The sequence below is a fragment of the Gymnoscopelus braueri genome, assembly GCF_963280865.1.
Source record: "Gymnoscopelus braueri genome assembly, contig: SUPER_20_unloc_1, whole genome shotgun sequence".
Taxonomy (NCBI): domain Eukaryota; kingdom Metazoa; phylum Chordata; class Actinopteri; order Myctophiformes; family Myctophidae; genus Gymnoscopelus; species Gymnoscopelus braueri.
In genome coordinates, this window is record NW_027660990.1 from 1,358,297 (window position 1) to 1,376,266 (window position 17,970).

The 17,970-nt window shown below is 41.3% G+C and overlaps 1 protein-coding gene across 2 annotated transcripts; it reads right to left on the reverse strand.

The window, feature by feature from the left end:
• Window positions 1–7,331: 7,331 nt before the first annotated feature.
• Window positions 7,332–17,501, reverse strand: LOC308076646 (uncharacterized protein). 2 transcript variants are annotated; one of them, XM_080457359.1, is made up of 11 exons: window positions 17,409–17,501; window positions 14,900–14,970; window positions 11,951–12,384; window positions 11,313–11,495; window positions 10,948–11,090; window positions 10,488–10,572; window positions 9,901–10,063; window positions 9,402–9,595; window positions 9,164–9,305; window positions 8,521–8,660; window positions 7,332–7,667 (listed from the first exon to the last, which is right to left on the reverse strand). In XM_080457359.1, the coding sequence occupies exons 4-11, from the start codon at window positions 11,418–11,420 to the stop codon at window positions 7,353–7,355; spliced, it is 1,290 nt and encodes a 429-aa protein (XP_080313485.1). In that variant the 5' UTR covers window positions 11,421–11,495; window positions 11,951–12,384; window positions 14,900–14,970; window positions 17,409–17,501; the 3' UTR covers window positions 7,332–7,352. The 2 variants fall into 2 exon arrangements, with proteins under 2 accessions (XP_080313485.1, XP_080313484.1); XM_080457358.1 differs by lacking the exons at window positions 14,900–14,970; window positions 17,409–17,501 and adding an exon at window positions 13,073–13,365.
• Window positions 17,502–17,970: the final 469 nt, after the last annotated feature.

A 17,970-nucleotide genomic window follows, 5' to 3' on the forward strand; every position in this document is an offset into this window, starting at 1 on the left:
TTTTCCTGTTATCTCTCTTAACACATCAATACAGCACGAAATTGTGGACAAATTCTTATCCAAAAATAAAATATTCTAAGTTTTGGGTCTGAGATGTTAAATCTCATCAAATGGTGGTCCATGTCTCAAATGCAGACTAAATGGGTTATTGAAATGAAAATTGTTCAGAACCACTAGCATATGCCTATTCTGATTAAAAATGCAAACAAACTGCCTGTTCAATGGTGCCGTTTGTATGCTTAATTGAATTTAAAACCGTACAGGCAAAATACTTGGTATTGAATAAATACTTACCAACTGTAATGGTCTATTCCTCTCCGTTTTTTGAGAGTCATCCTCTGCCTGCAAAGACAACATTTTATGTGTTCCTTCAGAAGTTCTATTTTTTGTAGACATTTAATCAACCGTAAGGTTTTTTGGGTGGATTCACCTTCAAATATAATTTGGCGGAATTTGTCTTTCAACGCCATTGTACACTACGAGCAGAGCAGCAGAAGAACTTCAATGTACCAGTGCTCGTATTTCCCTCCAAATGTCATACAGGTATGATCACTTCAGTTTTTTTGGTTGTCAGTGTTAACGACACATCAGTGTCACCTGCTGTTTTGGAGTGATTATTCCCCACTCTTATTTAGCTGATTGAGGTATGAAACAGGTGTCTAGCTATAGTTTTGTTATAAGTAAAACGTTAATAACTTGTATATCATAACTTGTATATCATTTACAAAAACGAACACATGCATGTTTAATATAGCGTACTGTTACTGCAATGCTTAAGTTTCTATCAAACCCTAACCAGTGCTTACATGGAGATGTCGGAGATGTCCAGTACAGTTGGCTCAGTACAGCCACATGTTTGAGAACCACTGGTGTAAAGGATGTTCAAATGTAAATAAAAGATTACACATAAAACATTTTAGCACATAAAAACACTTCAAACTGAGGTTGAGTTTTTTTTTTACTTCAAGTGCAAAACTTAAAAAATATATATATATATCGATTATCTTTAAATAAGAAATGTAAAACCTCTGAGGTCGCTTTACTCACATTGAACAGGTAGGAATATTTTTTAACATTTTCAAAACTAATTCCACAGAAGTAATAAAAATATCAGGCTTACAATACTTTTAACAAAACGTCTTCGGGCCCTTAATGGCCCCTTGGCACATTTGTGCAAACTCGGACAGTTTCTCCCGCTTTGTGTGCGAGTCCACCAGCTCGTTAAACCTTTCAGGGGCACCAATTGCGAGCTCCGCAATTGGAGCGTTTAAAATGATAGTGTTTCTATCAACCCCCACATCTTTACAAGCTGCACTCATGGACTTCTTTTTCTTGTAAGCCTTCAACACCCTCTTGTATCTGGTCACGACTTCATCTGGTCCACGTGCTAAGGATATTGAAGAAGACAAACTTGATGTTAGCCACAGTTAGAAAGTTTGTAATTTAAATACCACTGTTGAGAGGTAAAAACCTAATTAAACAGCATCATCATTCAGCAGCCATAGCCAAAACTATCTTCAACAGTGATTGTTTGTAGGGCTGGTCAATTAACTTGAAATACATTGAAACTGATATTTAGGAACAATAACAAAATTAACAGTTTTACAATGATGCTGAGCAAAAATAGTGGAAGGAGCCGATCAACAAGGCATTTTCAGTGTCGACAGTAAACAGATTTCCATTACGTTTTCCCAATTTCCAAACCACAATTAGTTTTAAAGTGCTCGTTTTGAAGTTCAAAGATTCTATTCTGTGTTGGTGCTAGGCCTAACATAGCATTCCATTGGTTAACAATAGGACATACTTCATCTGTGAAGAGAGCAAGAGGGAAGAAGTAAAACAGCCAACAAACAGAATAGGTAACGTTCAGGGCTTGTTTCTTTTCAAGTGATAGAATTTGTGTTGAACTATTGGCCATTAAAATGGAATGTTAATTTTTAAAGCTCTAAAAAGAATTACCTCTTGTAACACATCTCGTGTCTGTTCTTTTTCCAATCTGTTTTTTCCCCTTCTTCTTGGACTTCTTCGACTGTGACTTCTTGGACTTGGACTTTTTCTTCTTCTTCTTATCATCATCATCTGATGATGATGAGGACGAAGACGAAGATGATGTCGATGATGAGCTTGATGATTTGGACTTCTTCTTCTTACTCTTACTCTTCTTCTTTTTCTTCTTCTCATCCGAAGATGAGCTGGATTCTGAAGCGGTCGAGGGTCAGATCCTTCAGCAGAAGTCGAACCAAGACTGATGGCAGGCTCCTTGGCTGTTTGTACTGTATAAAAAAAATGAAATATGAACCTCAGTAGACAGTTAGAAGACACTTAAACAAACAGACAACATCATTAGTCGATTTAGACCATGTTATTTTGACTATGCATGCACCTTGCGGTCACCTAGATCTCATTAAAAACAAAACTACAGACATCCCAAAAGAAGCTCATTAGACCAATGGTTCGCAAGCTTTTTCAGATCAGGGCCTGCTTGAAAGTTTCAAAAACTTGCGGCTCACCCATCTGACCACTTAAGTTGACAGTTTGTCAGCTGATGAGTTAAGTGGTCAGATGGGTGGTCCACATGCATTTCCACAGCAAGTTTATTGAAATGATCAATGTGAATGGCGCTCATGGGTACAACACCAGAGGGAGCTCCACTGATCATTCTTCCTCAATTTTTCTCAAACAAACAAGGCTTTTTACTATTCTTCTGCCATTGTGTAGAACAACCTACCATCACACATTAAAAAGTGACTCCCTACCCTCTTTCAAAAGCACCATAAAAGAGCACCTGTCAGCTACTTACTATAGGTCATGAATAAGTCTTGGCAGTCTGTATTTTTGTATCCGCCAGGCCGAAAGGCATGGCGAGAGAGTATGTTTTACCCCCTGTCTGTCCGTCCGTCCGTCCGTCCGTCCGTCCGTGTGTCCTGTCCGTCCGTTACCACCTAATCTCCGGCACCGTTGGCCCGGCCGCTGCGAAACTGTGCACACACACTCCTTGGATGCCAAGTCAGAACCTCTGGCCGAAATGTTTCAGATTGGCCTGTTATAGCGCCACCAGGAGGCCGATTTGTGCAAAACACATTTATTGATACTACTCCTTTCAGATTTTGTCCAAACATCACAAAAATCGGTACACAGTATCTCTATAGTCATGTGATCAACACGGATCTATCCTATTTCCCATATTACATCCTGATTGCCTAAGATTGGCCTCCAAAGTTTGCAGGATTGGTCCGTTTTCAACAAAAATCATGAAAGCAGCTTGCGATTTCCGTGAAATGTCACACGCACATTTCTATTAGGCCGAGGAAGAAATGCCACCCTTTTACCATTTGCCTGTTATAGCGCCACCAGCAGGTATAATTGTGCAAAACACATTTTTGGAACAAAATGCCTCAAATCATGAATGCAGTGTCCGATTGCAGTGAAAAGCCTAAGGACAAATGGCACCCTTTTCACATTGGCCTATTATAGCGCCACCAGGAGGCCACAATAACCTACCTGACCTGGCGGAGACCTGTGCTCCGAGGAGCACTTTTTCTAGTTTTAATTATGTTTTATTTGCCTACATTGATGATGCTGCACTGTATTGTATGTCTTACATGTCATGTTGAATTGACAATGGAAACAAGCCCTCATGCTTTTTGTCATCCTTTTCACATTTACAAGTATAAATGTACTTGCTGTACTATTTTACAAATTGTTAATAAATCAATCAAATCAAAGACAGCAGATCAATGAGTACACATCTCAGTGAAAAATATTAATTGTTGACTTACACTCTTGATTCCGTTTTTTAAAAAATCCCTCTCCTCCACTCTCTCACCACGGATTCCAGCATGACACACTTGGCACAGGCCAGCGTGGCATCAGTGGGATCCACGTCCAGATTATCTGCAGCTGGCACTGAAATCGCAGTACATATTGTTAATATACCATACAGGTGGAACTCAATAAAAGTCTCAAAGTTATGGAGAATCAGGTAAAACACTAAACAAAAAAGGAAAATGGCCAAAGGTAACAATAAAGACAAAGATGAATAATTAATTAAGAAGTACATGTTACACCATTTTGGTCATCTGCTGATAAGTCTACTACTCATAAAATACATAAATACATTTGTTTTAAAAGAGCCACCTATGGTTCCTTTTCTCTTCTGCTTACTGCTCGATTTGATTAAAACAAAAACAAAAAACATTATAGGCTAAAGGGTAACAGTACCATTTTATTTTCAATTAAAATGTTTTTTTTATTACATTTCAGCCATAGTTTTGGTTCCTGGTCATATGCAGGATTGCATGGGATACAGGATAGGTGGCCACTGGGCACTAGGGTTTCAAGTACAGTAAAGTATACATGAAGTGACATGCACAGTACATCATTATCAGACTTAATTTTATCCTTCAACTTATAGTGGGGTGCTAGGACACTCAGTCATTTCAAATTCATGTAAAAGTAAAATGTTCACTTCTAATTTGTAGATAATGGTCTATAGAACAATTTGGCTCGTATATAAACCAGATTGAAAAAAGAAATATTGTTTTTGCACAATTTCCAAAATGGCCAAAATCGGAATTATGATGTTTTGATAAATCTTAATCTTAATGTTCCCACAATTGCTGTGTAATATTTGTTTTATTGCTATATCAAGTCAATACTGTGTGAGCAATCAACTGGAGTTAAAATATTGATGTTTTGAATATTCTGGTATGGAAAAAAATAAAGATGGCTGCCATTTACATCGAATTACTTCAAATTACACCTAACTTCTATTAGGCCTGGACAGTCAGTCATTTCAAGTTGTTGTGAAAGTTTACTTTTCACTTCTAATTTGAAGATAAGGGTCTATAGAACAATTTTAGTTAGAGTGTCAAGAAACCAGATTGAAATGTTTTTGTTTTTTTTACCCATTTTTCAAAATGGCAACAATCGAAATTAGTCTACATGTAGGTCAGATTTCCAAAAATCTTAACCTTGAAGGCAAATTGTGTTTTATGGCATACATGGTTTTAGGGGTAATAAGGGGTGCTGGATCCAAATCTGATGTATGCCCAGCTCAGAAATGGCTCAGAAATGTCTGATAATGGCTCAAAATGGACCATTTAAAGGTGGCGGCCACCACTATGCTGAAATATATTTAAAACAACATATACTTTTGACTAAACCTGGTATAAACTGGATTTCATTTTGCTTTATTGGGTTTTCATATGGGTAATACAATAACATATTCTGATTTGAGAAAAGTGCTTGTGAGGAAAGTGCTTATATTAACAACTTTATACCAGCAACTTTATCCCATGACTTTATGACATATCTGCTGTACAATAAGTACTTACAATATATGGATTTGAAAAGCTGGGCCATCAGGTGTATAGGGAAGATGGGCTACTCAGTGGGGATACAGTGAAGGGACATGACCTATTATGGGCCAGGGTGTGAAGGTTGGTGCAAAGCTATCAGAACCCACTGTCTGGATGAGTGTAACAGGGCTATGGAGCCCCTCAGGTGGGTAGAGGGGGGTATGGAGTGGGTGGTGGGTTTGGAGGTAATAGGGGGTCTGGTTTATAAGTTTAGTGAGCCTAGGATGCCCCTCGGGTAAAGGGGAGTATGGGGGTCACTGGATAGATCCCTGGGCACTTGGAGCATGGAAGATCAAAGTTATGGGGACCAAGAAAGCACTCCATCGGCTGATTCCCTTTCCCATCTCATAACAGCTGCTAAAGAAATAATGCTGTAAAGTGGGGCACTTGTGAGCCCAGGAGGTGTGCTCATAGCCGGTTAGAGAGAGTGTTGATATGTGAGTCGGTTGCTGGTGATGGTGGTTCCAAGAACTCCATGTGGTGCATGGCTATGCGTACGGCCGACAGGGGTGTCCCTATGTCTGTCTGGATCACTGGAAACGTTCATCCCAAGTGGACCTCCATGCGGATCTGCTGGCTCTTCCTATGCCCAAGATAGGTGGTCGTGGGCAGACATAGGTAGCGATGCAGGTCAGTCCCCAGTGGTGTCAGGCAGACAAGGATACACAGAGAAAAACACTGGGTTAGAAACAACCCATTCTGGGTTGTTTTTAGCCCATCCCCTGGGTAGTTATAGCACCGGCCCAGCAGTAGTTAATTTTACCCAGCAAGATGGGTTGGTCTGTTTTAACCCAGTGGATGAGTTAAAATATTCTACCCATTTCTGGGTTAAATTAACTGTACGTCTGAGTAAATGCAACCCATATCATTTATTATATATTCTACCCATTTCTGGGTTAAATTAACTGTACATCTGAGTAAATGCAACCCATATCATTTATTATATTTTCTACCCATTTCTGGGTTAAATTAACTGTACATCTGAGTAAATGCAACCCATATCATTTATTATATTTTCTACCCATTTCTGGGTTAAATTAACTGTACATCTGAGTAAATTCAACCCTTATTATTTATTATATACTCAACCCAATTGTGGGTTGTTTTATCCAAATCATGAGTTAAATAAAACAATTATGGGTTTATTCAACCACAATATATGTATTACTTTATGGTTAAACTACAGTTTAACTACAAACCTATAACAAAATACATGCTAGATTTGGTCATGCAAAGCATAATGCAATAAACACAAATGCTGGATTCTTTTAGTCATTTTATTAACCCATTAAGACCTGGAACGCATCCGTCTCATTTTTAGACATGGGATAAAAAGCATTATTTTATACTTTTGCTATTCAAAAATAGATATACAAGCTCAATATACTATAAAAGCACAATATACAAGCATAAGCAGAACAAAGAATCCGGCGTGTTTCTATAGGAACGTCATATTTAGTGAACAGTGCCATGTTGGTCCCTGTTGCGTAATAATGTCACCCTGATATGTGTTCTCTATGGGGAGGAACAACCTCATTATGTCCTGATACGTGTTCTCTGGGGTGGAACGACTTCAATGGTCCCAAAACTTTTACACCATTCGAATAAAAAATAAATAAAAAATAGCAGATCTACAAGCTCGAAAACGAGCTTCTTGTAGATCTGCTGTTTTTGATGCTGTAGTGATCAAAGTAGGGGTTAACCCTTTAAGACCTGAGGCCGATTCTACAAAATGTCTTCTGAATCTTCTGGTGTTTTCTCAAAACGTGTTTCTCTATCAGTGGTTCTCACACTTTTTCATGTCAAGGACCCCCAGAATTATATGTACCGTATTTGGCCGCGGACCCCCCCCCCCCCCATCTCAAAATATGTTGTTCCAGGGACCCCCCCCAGAAGCAAAGATTTGAGCTCAAGCTCTTCTGCCCTCAATGACTAATGGGTACGTGGGTTGATTGGGTGGGTAATGTGTTGGGGGGTGTGTGTGTGTGAGCTCTACTGGCAAGCCAGAATTCTAGTGTGCAGAAACTCCACCATTTTCTTGGACTCTTGTAGTGGAATTCCATAGATAATACTCTGTAGGAAGTCCCACACAAGTTGACACTTTTTGGGGTACTCGATGTCAAAAATGTAGTAGGCCTTGAAGCAGACGTCGATGGCCTGAAGAAGTTTGTCCTGTTTCAAAGCCAGTCCATCTATAATTGCGAAGACCCGAGATGGTTGCTGAGAGTTGTTGCCAAGTGTCAGGACGTAGGGTTCAGTTTGGGAGTTCTTGGCTGCTTGGAGATACTCCACCATGTTGGTTCCAGGCTGAAAAACACACAGAAAAGTGAGGGTGAGTAAGGACAAAATGTCTACAAAGTATAGAAAAATAAAAGTGTATAATTAAAAGAAAAAATAATAATAAAGGTGTCAAGGGTCCATTTGTTTTCATGTTACATTATAAGAGTTAACTTATTGTTAAACATATTAATTTAGCGTCTTATCACTCCTATGGTACACACATCAACACAGCATAGTATTGTGGACAAAATGGTATCCAACGATAACAAAATGTTCTTTAGTTTTGTCTCTGATAGGCTAAATCTCTTATCTACTGGTGGTCCATTGGTTGATAAACAGTGAGAGATGTACTGTATAGACATAGAATGCATATAAAGCGTTAACTTATATCCCCCTCGCAGCACAACGGTGGTCCCTAGGTTGATTCTTCGTGAGGAGGGTGGTGGTGGTGGTCCCTGGCTCATAATCAGTTGAAAACCCCTGCCTTATTAGATAAACCGGGAGGTATATTAACAGAAGGAATAAGCTTGTCCTGTTATACCTGTATTTGTAAAGCAATATGTTAAACTAGCAAAGAGCAGTAGTTAGCCTATTTCAGAGACATTTTGACAAGAATTAATCAATGTTATTGTTTCGGGTGGGGTGAGGTCATATCTAGATGACTAGTCAACTATTTGTCAACTTTTTAGGATTACTCGTCGACTAGTGAAACGCCGTAGTTGTGAATGCCCTACTGTGTTCTTGTCCTCCTGCTGTGTGCTGTATATGCTTTGTAGATTACACACTCAATACTTACACAAACTCATTAATTATACAACAGGTATATGTTAATGTTAAAATAAAATGGAAAGTTTCCCTTTAGATGTGCTGGTGGACTTACAGGCTGATGATGGATGAAGGCCTTCTTGCACTCAGCAATGGTGTGGCGCACCGTTTTACTGCCACGGCCACGTCCAACTTTGTATGCAGTTGGGGGTAGCAAGGCTGGCAACTGCTGCAGGGCGAGATCCCCAATGTCATCTGCAGGAAGACATAGGTATCAATACGAGGTGGAACAGCATATCCTTTATTTTGTCATTCAATAGCCAACAAGAATGTAACCTATGCTGCTATGTGCAGCCAATAGCAGCTCTGCAGCTGGTTAGTTTGTAGTTTAGTTATTCCCACCATTAGGCCAGAAGCTGGCCTAACCATGACAGTTTACAAATGGAAAATAATTGACCAGTTGGGGTCCATTTGTTTCCATTTGTAACACTGTCAGTGTTACAGACTTAAGGGTCAATTTAGACCCCACTAAAGTAACCCAGAGAGTCCCTGGAATCCACTTTGAGTAACCCTGGTCTAGACGAGGCTATAGGAGGAAGGGGTGTGCCCACTGGTATTTGAAGGTGACACTACCTGAGAAGAGGAAAAGTGTGTGCTGTGCGTGCCACACCCACACAGAGAGGCTGTCAACGTAGTTGTGGACTCTTGGTACAAGAGGGACTGTCGACTGACAAAGAACCATTTCAATAATATTTTACCTAATGTTAATCCTTCGACCGGCAACTCTAACTTCCGCTCCAGTCGTGCGATCTGCAGGATCTTCTCCGCATAAACTGGGAGCCAGGTCTCGTACAGTTTGGGCGCAGCGTCCGCATGTAAGAGAAGGAAGTCCTGAGCGATCTATAAAATGGAAAACATTTTAAATCAAATTAAATGTGGCACACTACCAAAACATTATAAACAATGAATCATCACATGTACAATATTCCCTCTTACCATGCCGTTAGTTGTCAGGTGAGGGTAGTGTTCCAGAATCTGACTGGTGGTCAGATCTCTGGTGTTGTCCTTTATCCACTTTGCCCTGTACACCGCCGTGTCCTGCATATAGGTCGCAACTTGGCATAATGGTTGAGAATTACTTCTCAACCACTCTTTCAGCTGTACTGCCCGCTCATCTGATATGGTACATTCTGTAAAAAGAACAAAATGCTGTCAGTCACTAAAAGATGGATGTTTTGCGTAATCACTCATCCCTAGCAGCAATATTGTGTGTTAAAATAGTTCTAAAACAACTATAAATGCTATTGTGTGGTGTCTGGTCATACAAGCTACAGTAGTTCCAAAATTCCTCACATTCACTAAGATCAGGCTCTACTCAGATTTTCTGTCTGCGACAGCGTTCCCTAAACGTGCGCATGTTACGTTTTGGGAAAACTTAGCAAGCAAATGTGCCACATTGTTGGAACGTCATTCTATTTTTCTGTTTAGTAATGACCTGGTATGACCGCTGTTCGAACAGGACCATCCTCGGGTGCTGGTTGGGGTGCTCGGCCATTCACCCTGAACGCTGACCTCAGCTTCTTTCTGACGTTTCGCAGCCTATCCTCCAGGTACCCACAGGCTGGACGCCGGTTCTGTGCTGGGGTGTACCATATGACCTGCCAAGAAATCAAAATGTTTGATGAATAGAGATTTGGCACATTTCGTTTTTTGACAGCGTGGCCTTGAATTAGAACAGGGTTTTTCTGCACATTTGTCTGTCCCAAGAGAAGGCCAATTATTGTCCCTGCTTCCAAGGGCATGACAGCAGTGAAAATCACACATCAAAGTAGTTTTTCTGGAAGGAGTGAGCTGTATTGTGTCTGTTAAATGATTTAGCATTTTAAGCTCAATGTATGCTTCTCAACGGTCCGTTAGTGAGAACTGCAGACATACAGGCTGACCACATGTTGTGAGCTTGTAGACTTGTAGTTTTCAGTATCAGCGACACATCACAGCAGAGCATATATTGGGCTTAATACTAGGGGTGTCACCAAAATGAATAATACTATGAAAAGCAAAAAAATGGGGAAAAAAACTCACACTGCCACTGCTTGATGAGTCTTTCAAGCAGGGAAATGCCTGAATGATGCTAGCTGCCATGGCCTTTTTGGTCTCCGTCGTAGGACTGTAAAACAGAAATAGCACAACTATTCATCATATCAATTAGTTCCAGTGCGTTGATTTCATGTAACTAATAAACCAGTTTTAAAGGACAAATCACACCCGGTGTGTGGCTAACATAAACTTAACTTCAGTCAGTCAGTCGTCCAGTGAAGGTTGCACTGGTGCCTCTTAAAATGTTACTCCATGGTAGCTGATCTGAGCATGGTTAACAACTAGCAAATATATCCCTACTAAGTCATATTTTAGCTCTCAGGTAAAGTTAGAACTTGGGATAATCATACACCCTTAAAGTTGCCATTTAACCACTTAACCCCAGCATTGGTATTGTGATCCCTATTCAACATAAAACAAAGATAATTTAAATCTGTTGAAGTACTTCTCTCCAAACTTCTCTATAAGGTGAGACACCAAGATCCGGACAAGGGCACATCTCTGGGATGTGGTGATTATATGCGTCTCGTCAAGGGCCCTCACAATCGGCTGTCCGTCTGGGAACCTTGTAAGAACCTGACGGACATCCTTAGAAAATTGCAAGAAGACACAAAATTGCAGACCTATTATTGTTTAGTTAGGAATGGGATATTAATTCAAATCAATATCACCATTATTTCAAACTTTTGTCTTGATTACAATTAATGCACTCAGTGTGTCAATGTGTTGCGAGCTTGTTGAGCACCATTTTCTTTTTCATGCAAAGCAGCCAAATTTATAAGGCTTAAAGGGTATTAAAGCAGAACTTACAAACGTAGGAATTATGTGTATTGTCTGAATCATCATGAGGGCTTGGGGTTCAGTTGGAGCCAGGGGTTCAGGTGGGGTTAGGGGATCAGGTGCGGCCGATACCTCCATGGGGGTTTGGGGAGTGGCAGGAGGTGTGGCATCAGAGGCTGTAGCTTGTGCATCAGGTGCAGGCGCCGGTCCAATCTATACAGAAGACCAAAGTTAATATAATAAATGTAGGACAAAGAATAGAGCACCGAAGTCTGATGTAAATGACGCATCCTACCTGGTTTGCGTTGTTCTCCCCCCTCCCCCCAATTCTTAATTAGCGAAATTTTTGCCAGAAACAGACTGACTGACTATCATAAACGATAGTCACCTTCCTGACAACATCGCCGGGACAGTCTTTTTGTTTTTGGACCTCAATGCTTATGAGACGATTTTAAGATAACCCAACTATTCTACATGGAGAAAAACTTCTACAAACCAGGGTATGAGAGAGTGACGTCAGGACTTCGGTACTCTATTGGAATCCCCAATAGAGGACCCTTTTGAAGACAACCAAATGATATGTGGACAGTGCTGCAGCATACTTTTAGAGAGTACACTTGGGCTTCACCTTATACAAACATTAAGTGATTAAACAAAAAAGTACTTACAGTACCACTTATCACTCATTTAAAGAATGCCAGTAGTCCCAGTAATCACGTCATCCCAGTAGTCACGGCATCCCATCATTCCAGTAGTACCTTCAATCTGTCCCAGAAGTCAAGTGGTTCTTCCTACCAAGTGTCTTCTATAAGACCATATGTAACCAAATGTCCGACCACAACCACTTTCACTACACTGACAATGTGTTGATACAGAGTTGACATGGTGTACAGACCGTAAATGCACGAGAAGACCCTTGATACCCCCTGCAATTAGCTTTTGGCATTTGAAGCAAGTGTATGCCATCTTCCCGAAATAAACTATTGACTTACAAGTTCTCTAATTTTTTTAAGAAACTTCAGCCTAGGGCCTGCTCTCGGGATCAGCTGTTTGATGGTGGGATCATCTAACAGAAAGAAACTTTCCTGATCAATCCCCTCGTCTGAAAAAAAAAGAGAAAAATACACATTATTTTTCCAACAGAGGAACAGAAAAAAAATAGAGCTCATGGGTTTCATCTGCAGTCATCTACAGTACCTGCAATGATGAGGACCAACACAGATGATTTAAATGAATTAATTACTTCTACTGCAAATGATTACCCTCAGCAAAGCTAATCAGACACATTTCATCACCTGGTTTTGGTCCTCAACATGACAGGTTAGAGCAGTGGTTCTCAACCTGTGGGTCGGAACCCCCCACATATTGTGAAACTGTTGCGAGGCGTTGTGAGCCTGTAGATCGTCTATTTTCACAATATGTATCCGTGTAAAGAGGTCAAACAAATGGGGGGTCCACAATTCAAATATTATTTTGGGGGAGTCACAGCCTGAAAAGGTTGAGAACCACTGTGTTAGAGGACTACAGAAACCATGACCATTAACTCAGCAGCCATGTTTGGTGCTGAGCAAACAGTTTGAATGACAACCAGCATCCTATTTCTGACTGACACATGTCATTAACCTTAATCAACCTGGGTTTATCTGCTGGTCAATTGTTGTCAGTTAATCAAATAGTATAGCACAGAAAATGCATATGCTCAATACAAATGTCAAGGTATATTACAAAAAGCAGTTGTCAACTCCATTACTGTGTGACAGCAATGTATGTGGATGGGAAACATATTGTACCTCTAAATATGTCGATCAGTTCTGGTAACTGCCACTCTGTCAGTTTTTCAAAGACAAAGTTGTCCATCGATCTGAAACAAACACAAAGGAAATACAATTGGTGTTATACCTGTTCAGATATCAACATAAAAGCAAAGCAAACTAGCAGCAGAATACTATGATCTGCTATGAATATGAACCAAATGGACCCTTACAGCTCTGTAACTCTCAGAGTGTACACATGGAAATCTAGAGACAGGTGAAGCAGGGACCCCTTAGCTGAGAGACAGATGAAGCAGGGACCCCTTAGCTGAGAGACAGCTGAAGCAGGGACCCCTTAGCTGAGACAGATAAAGCAGGGACCCCTTAGCTGAGAGAGAGATGAAGCAGGGACCCCTTAGCTGAGACAGATAAAGCAGGGACCCCTTAGCTGAGACAGATAAAGCAGGGACCCCTTAGCTGAGAGACAGATGAAGCAGGGACCCCTTAGCTGAGACAGATAAAGCAGGGACCCCTTAGCTGAGAGACAGATGAAGCAGGGACCCCTTAGCTGAGAGAGAGATGAAGCAGGGACCCCTTAGCTGAGAGAGAGATGAAGCAGGGACCCCTTAGCTGAGACAGATAAAGCAGGGACCCCTTAGCTGAGAGACAGATGAAGCAGGGACCCCTTAGCTGAGAGACAGATAAAGCAGGGACCCCTTAGCTGAGAGACAGATGAAGCAGGGACCCCTTAGCTGAGAGACAGATGAAGCAGGGACCCCTTAGCTGAGACAGATAAAGCAGGGACCCCTTAGCTGAGAGACAGATGAAGCAGGGACCCCTTAGCTGAGAGACAGATGAAGCAGGGACCCCTTAGCTGAGAGACAGATGAAGCAGGGACCCCTTAGCTGAGAGACAGATGAAGCAGGGACCCCTTAGCTGAGAGACAGATGAAGCAGGGACCCCTTAGCTGAGAGAGAGATGAAGCCGGGACCCCTTAGCTGAGACAGATAAAGCAGGGACCCCTTAGCTGAGACAGATAAAGCAGGGACCCCTTAGCTGAGACAGATAAAGCAGGGACCCCTTAGCTGAGAGACAGATGAAGCAGGGACCCCTTAGCTGAGAGATGAAGCAGGGACCCCTTAGCTGAGACAGATAAAGCAGGGACCCCTTAGCTGAGAGACAGATGAAGCAGGGACCCCTTAGCTGAGAGATGAAGCAGGGACCCCTTAGCTGAGAGACAGATGAATTTCACATCATGTGCCTCTCACAGTATTTAGCTGCCCATGCAATTGCCTATTCAAATGAGCGTCATTCAGTAATTTTAGTGCAATACCAGCAATGATAAACTGTTTTTACAGCTTTAGTAAATTTTATGTTCCATGCTTCAACCACAATTCCCACAATAATGTAAACAACATCCTAATACAATGAAATTAAATACAATAATGTCTCAAATTAAATAATATAACGGGGTAGACTAGAATGGTGACACAGTAAAGCAGGGGTCTTCAACAGGGGGTCCGGGACCCCTAGGGGGTCCTCAGAGTTACTACAGGGGGTCCGCCAAATCTTTGTGTGATAAGATTTTTCTTTTTTTACATTAACCACTTGAACCCTAGCATCACTTTTCTGAGGATAACTTTAGCCAAAAATAGCAGATCTACAAGCAGTCTATTTCTGACTGACACATGTCATTAACCTTAATCAACCTGGGTTTATCTGCTGGTCAATTGTTGTCAGTTAATCAAATAGTATAGCACAGAAAATGCATATGCTCAATACAAATGTCAAGGTATATTACAAAAAGCAGTTGTCAACTCCATTACTGTGTGACAGCAATGTATGTGGATGGGAAACATATTGTACCTCTAAATATGTCGATCAGTTCTGGTAACTGCCACTCTGTCAGTTTTTCAAAGACAAAGTTGTCCATCGATCTGAAACAAACACAAAGGAAATACAATTGGTGTTATACCTGTTCAGATATCAACATAAAAGCAAAGCAAACTAGCAGCAGAATACTATGATCTGCTATGAATATGAACCAAATGGACCCTTACAGCTCTGTAACTCTCAGAGTGTACACATGGAAATCTAGAGACAGGTGAAGCAGGGACCCCTTAGCTGAGAGACAGATGAAGCAGGGACCCCTTAGCTGAGAGACAGCTGAAGCAGGGACCCCTTAGCTGAGACAGATAAAGCAGGGACCCCTTAGCTGAGAGAGAGATGAAGCAGGGACCCCTTAGCTGAGACAGATAAAGCAGGGACCCCTTAGCTGAGACAGATAAAGCAGGGACCCCTTAGCTGAGAGACAGATGAAGCAGGGACCCCTTAGCTGAGACAGATAAAGCAGGGACCCCTTAGCTGAGAGACAGATGAAGCAGGGACCCCTTAGCTGAGAGAGAGATGAAGCAGGGACCCCTTAGCTGAGAGAGAGATGAAGCAGGGACCCCTTAGCTGAGACAGATAAAGCAGGGACCCCTTAGCTGAGAGACAGATGAAGCAGGGACCCCTTAGCTGAGAGACAGATAAAGCAGGGACCCCTTAGCTGAGAGACAGATGAAGCAGGGACCCCTTAGCTGAGAGACAGATGAAGCAGGGACCCCTTAGCTGAGACAGATAAAGCAGGGACCCCTTAGCTGAGAGACAGATGAAGCAGGGACCCCTTAGCTGAGAGACAGATGAAGCAGGGACCCCTTAGCTGAGAGACAGATGAAGCAGGGACCCCTTAGCTGAGAGACAGATGAAGCAGGGACCCCTTAGCTGAGAGACAGATGAAGCAGGGACCCCTTAGCTGAGAGAGAGATGAAGCCGGGACCCCTTAGCTGAGACAGATAAAGCAGGGACCCCTTAGCTGAGACAGATAAAGACCCCTTAGCTGAGACAGATAAAGCAGGGACCCCTTAGCTGAGAGACAGATGAAGCAGGGACCCCTTAGCTGAGAGATGAAGCAGGGACCCCTTAGCTGAGACAGATAAAGCAGGGACCCCTTAGCTGAGAGACAGATGAAGCAGGGACCCCTTAGCTGAGAGATGAAGCAGGGACCCCTTAGCTGAGAGACAGATGAATTTCACATCATGTGCCTCTCACAGTATTTAGCTGCCCATGCAATTGCCTATTCAAATGAGCGTCATTCAGTAATTTTAGTGCAATACCAGCAATGATAAACTGTTTTTACAGCTTTAGTAAATTTTATGTTCCATGCTTCAACCACAATTCCCACAATAATGTAAACAACATCCTAATACAATGAAATTAAATACAATAATGTCTCAAATTAAATAATATAACGGGGTAGACTAGAATGGTGACACAGTAAAGCAGGGGTCTTCAACAGGGGGTCCGGGACCCCTAGGGGGTCCTCAGAGTTACTACAGGGGGTCCGCCAAATCTTTGTGTGATAAGATTTTTCTTTTTTTACATTAACCACTTGAACCCTAGCATCACTTTTCTGAGGATAACTTTAGCCAAAAATAGCAGATCTACAAGCTCACAACGCCTCGTGAGCTTGTAGATCTGCTATTTTTTGGCAAAGAGGTATAGGTGTAGAGGGAAAAAAGAGCAGGCCAAGTAAAAAAAAAAGTTTAATCTGAAACACAATTTTATATAGAGGGGGTCCCTGCTTCATCTCTTTCTCAGCTAGGGGGTCCTTGGCCTGAAAACGTTAAAACTAAACAAAATGCTGCTGTCAAAATCAACACTAGTTTCAAAGAAAGAAAAAAACACATCTGATTGTACAGGCAATTATTTTTCATGTACTGTGGGGGGGGGGTCCCCTCGTGATTTTGAAGGGGTCCCCAGATGACAGTGAAGTAATAATTTAAGGACTTAGCATCAAAAGTAATCAACTATATACTAGAAAAGGCGAAATTATAAAAAAAAATAAAAAGGCACAAATTGTGAAAATAGCAGTTCTACAGGGTTTTGTACAGAAGTCACATAGACAAGCCACACCCAACAAACTACAATACCACATTTCAGTAGCCAGATTGTGTAGGCACATTGAGAGGACAATGTGTTCAGCACGCGATATATAGTCTACACATCAATGAATCAAGCAACTATAGGCTATGCCTTTGTTTACAAGTGCCCACAGCTAGTTAGCTGTGTAGCCATGGCCTGTCACTTTCAGCAGACTGTGCATGCTTGAACGGCAACGTGATGTGTTTATAATAGAAATTAGAGATCAGACCAGAGTTCAGAATGTATAAAAGAGCCAATTGCACTCGCGCCAAACATTTGAGTTAGTTAGCTTAGCTGCTTAGCACCATGGGCCAGCAGCACATTCCAGTTCCTCTGCATGTTTAACACGACGTCAAGGCATGCTATGAAAGGTTGAGACAATAATACAGTGCAAAACAAAACACTATTTTACCTTGAATGGAGTTCTTCTTTCGTGCCGTTGTTTGTAAATGGTAAGAATAGCGACGCACGTTCTGGCTCTCTGCAGACTCTCTCTGTGTGACGCTGGGCGCGCGCGGAAGCAGGAAGTGGAGGAGGACTGGGGGGAGGCGGGGTGTGGAGGATTTTGACCGGATAGGGAGGGCGGATTCCAGACTTTTAGGATTCTGATTCTTTAATTTATAAATAATTATAATAGTAAAGAAACATTCCTTGATCCATGAATTATATTAATTACTCCACTTCACTCTCAGGATGTTTTAGCCTATTAAAAGTGGTGATACCACAGTATTATTTTAATGCACATAAGAGATGTAGTTTAAAATATAATATAAATAAATAATATACTCCCCTCAAAGAAAACATGACTTTTAGATTGTATAATGCAAATGTTTTTATTCGTACTGTACCACTTTGATGTATGTTTCAAATGAAAAGTATTATAATGTAAAATAAATAAAATGTATTATTGTTGCTGTTGTTGTTGATGATAGACAAATATGCATACTAAAACAACATTTGTTTAAGCTGATTTT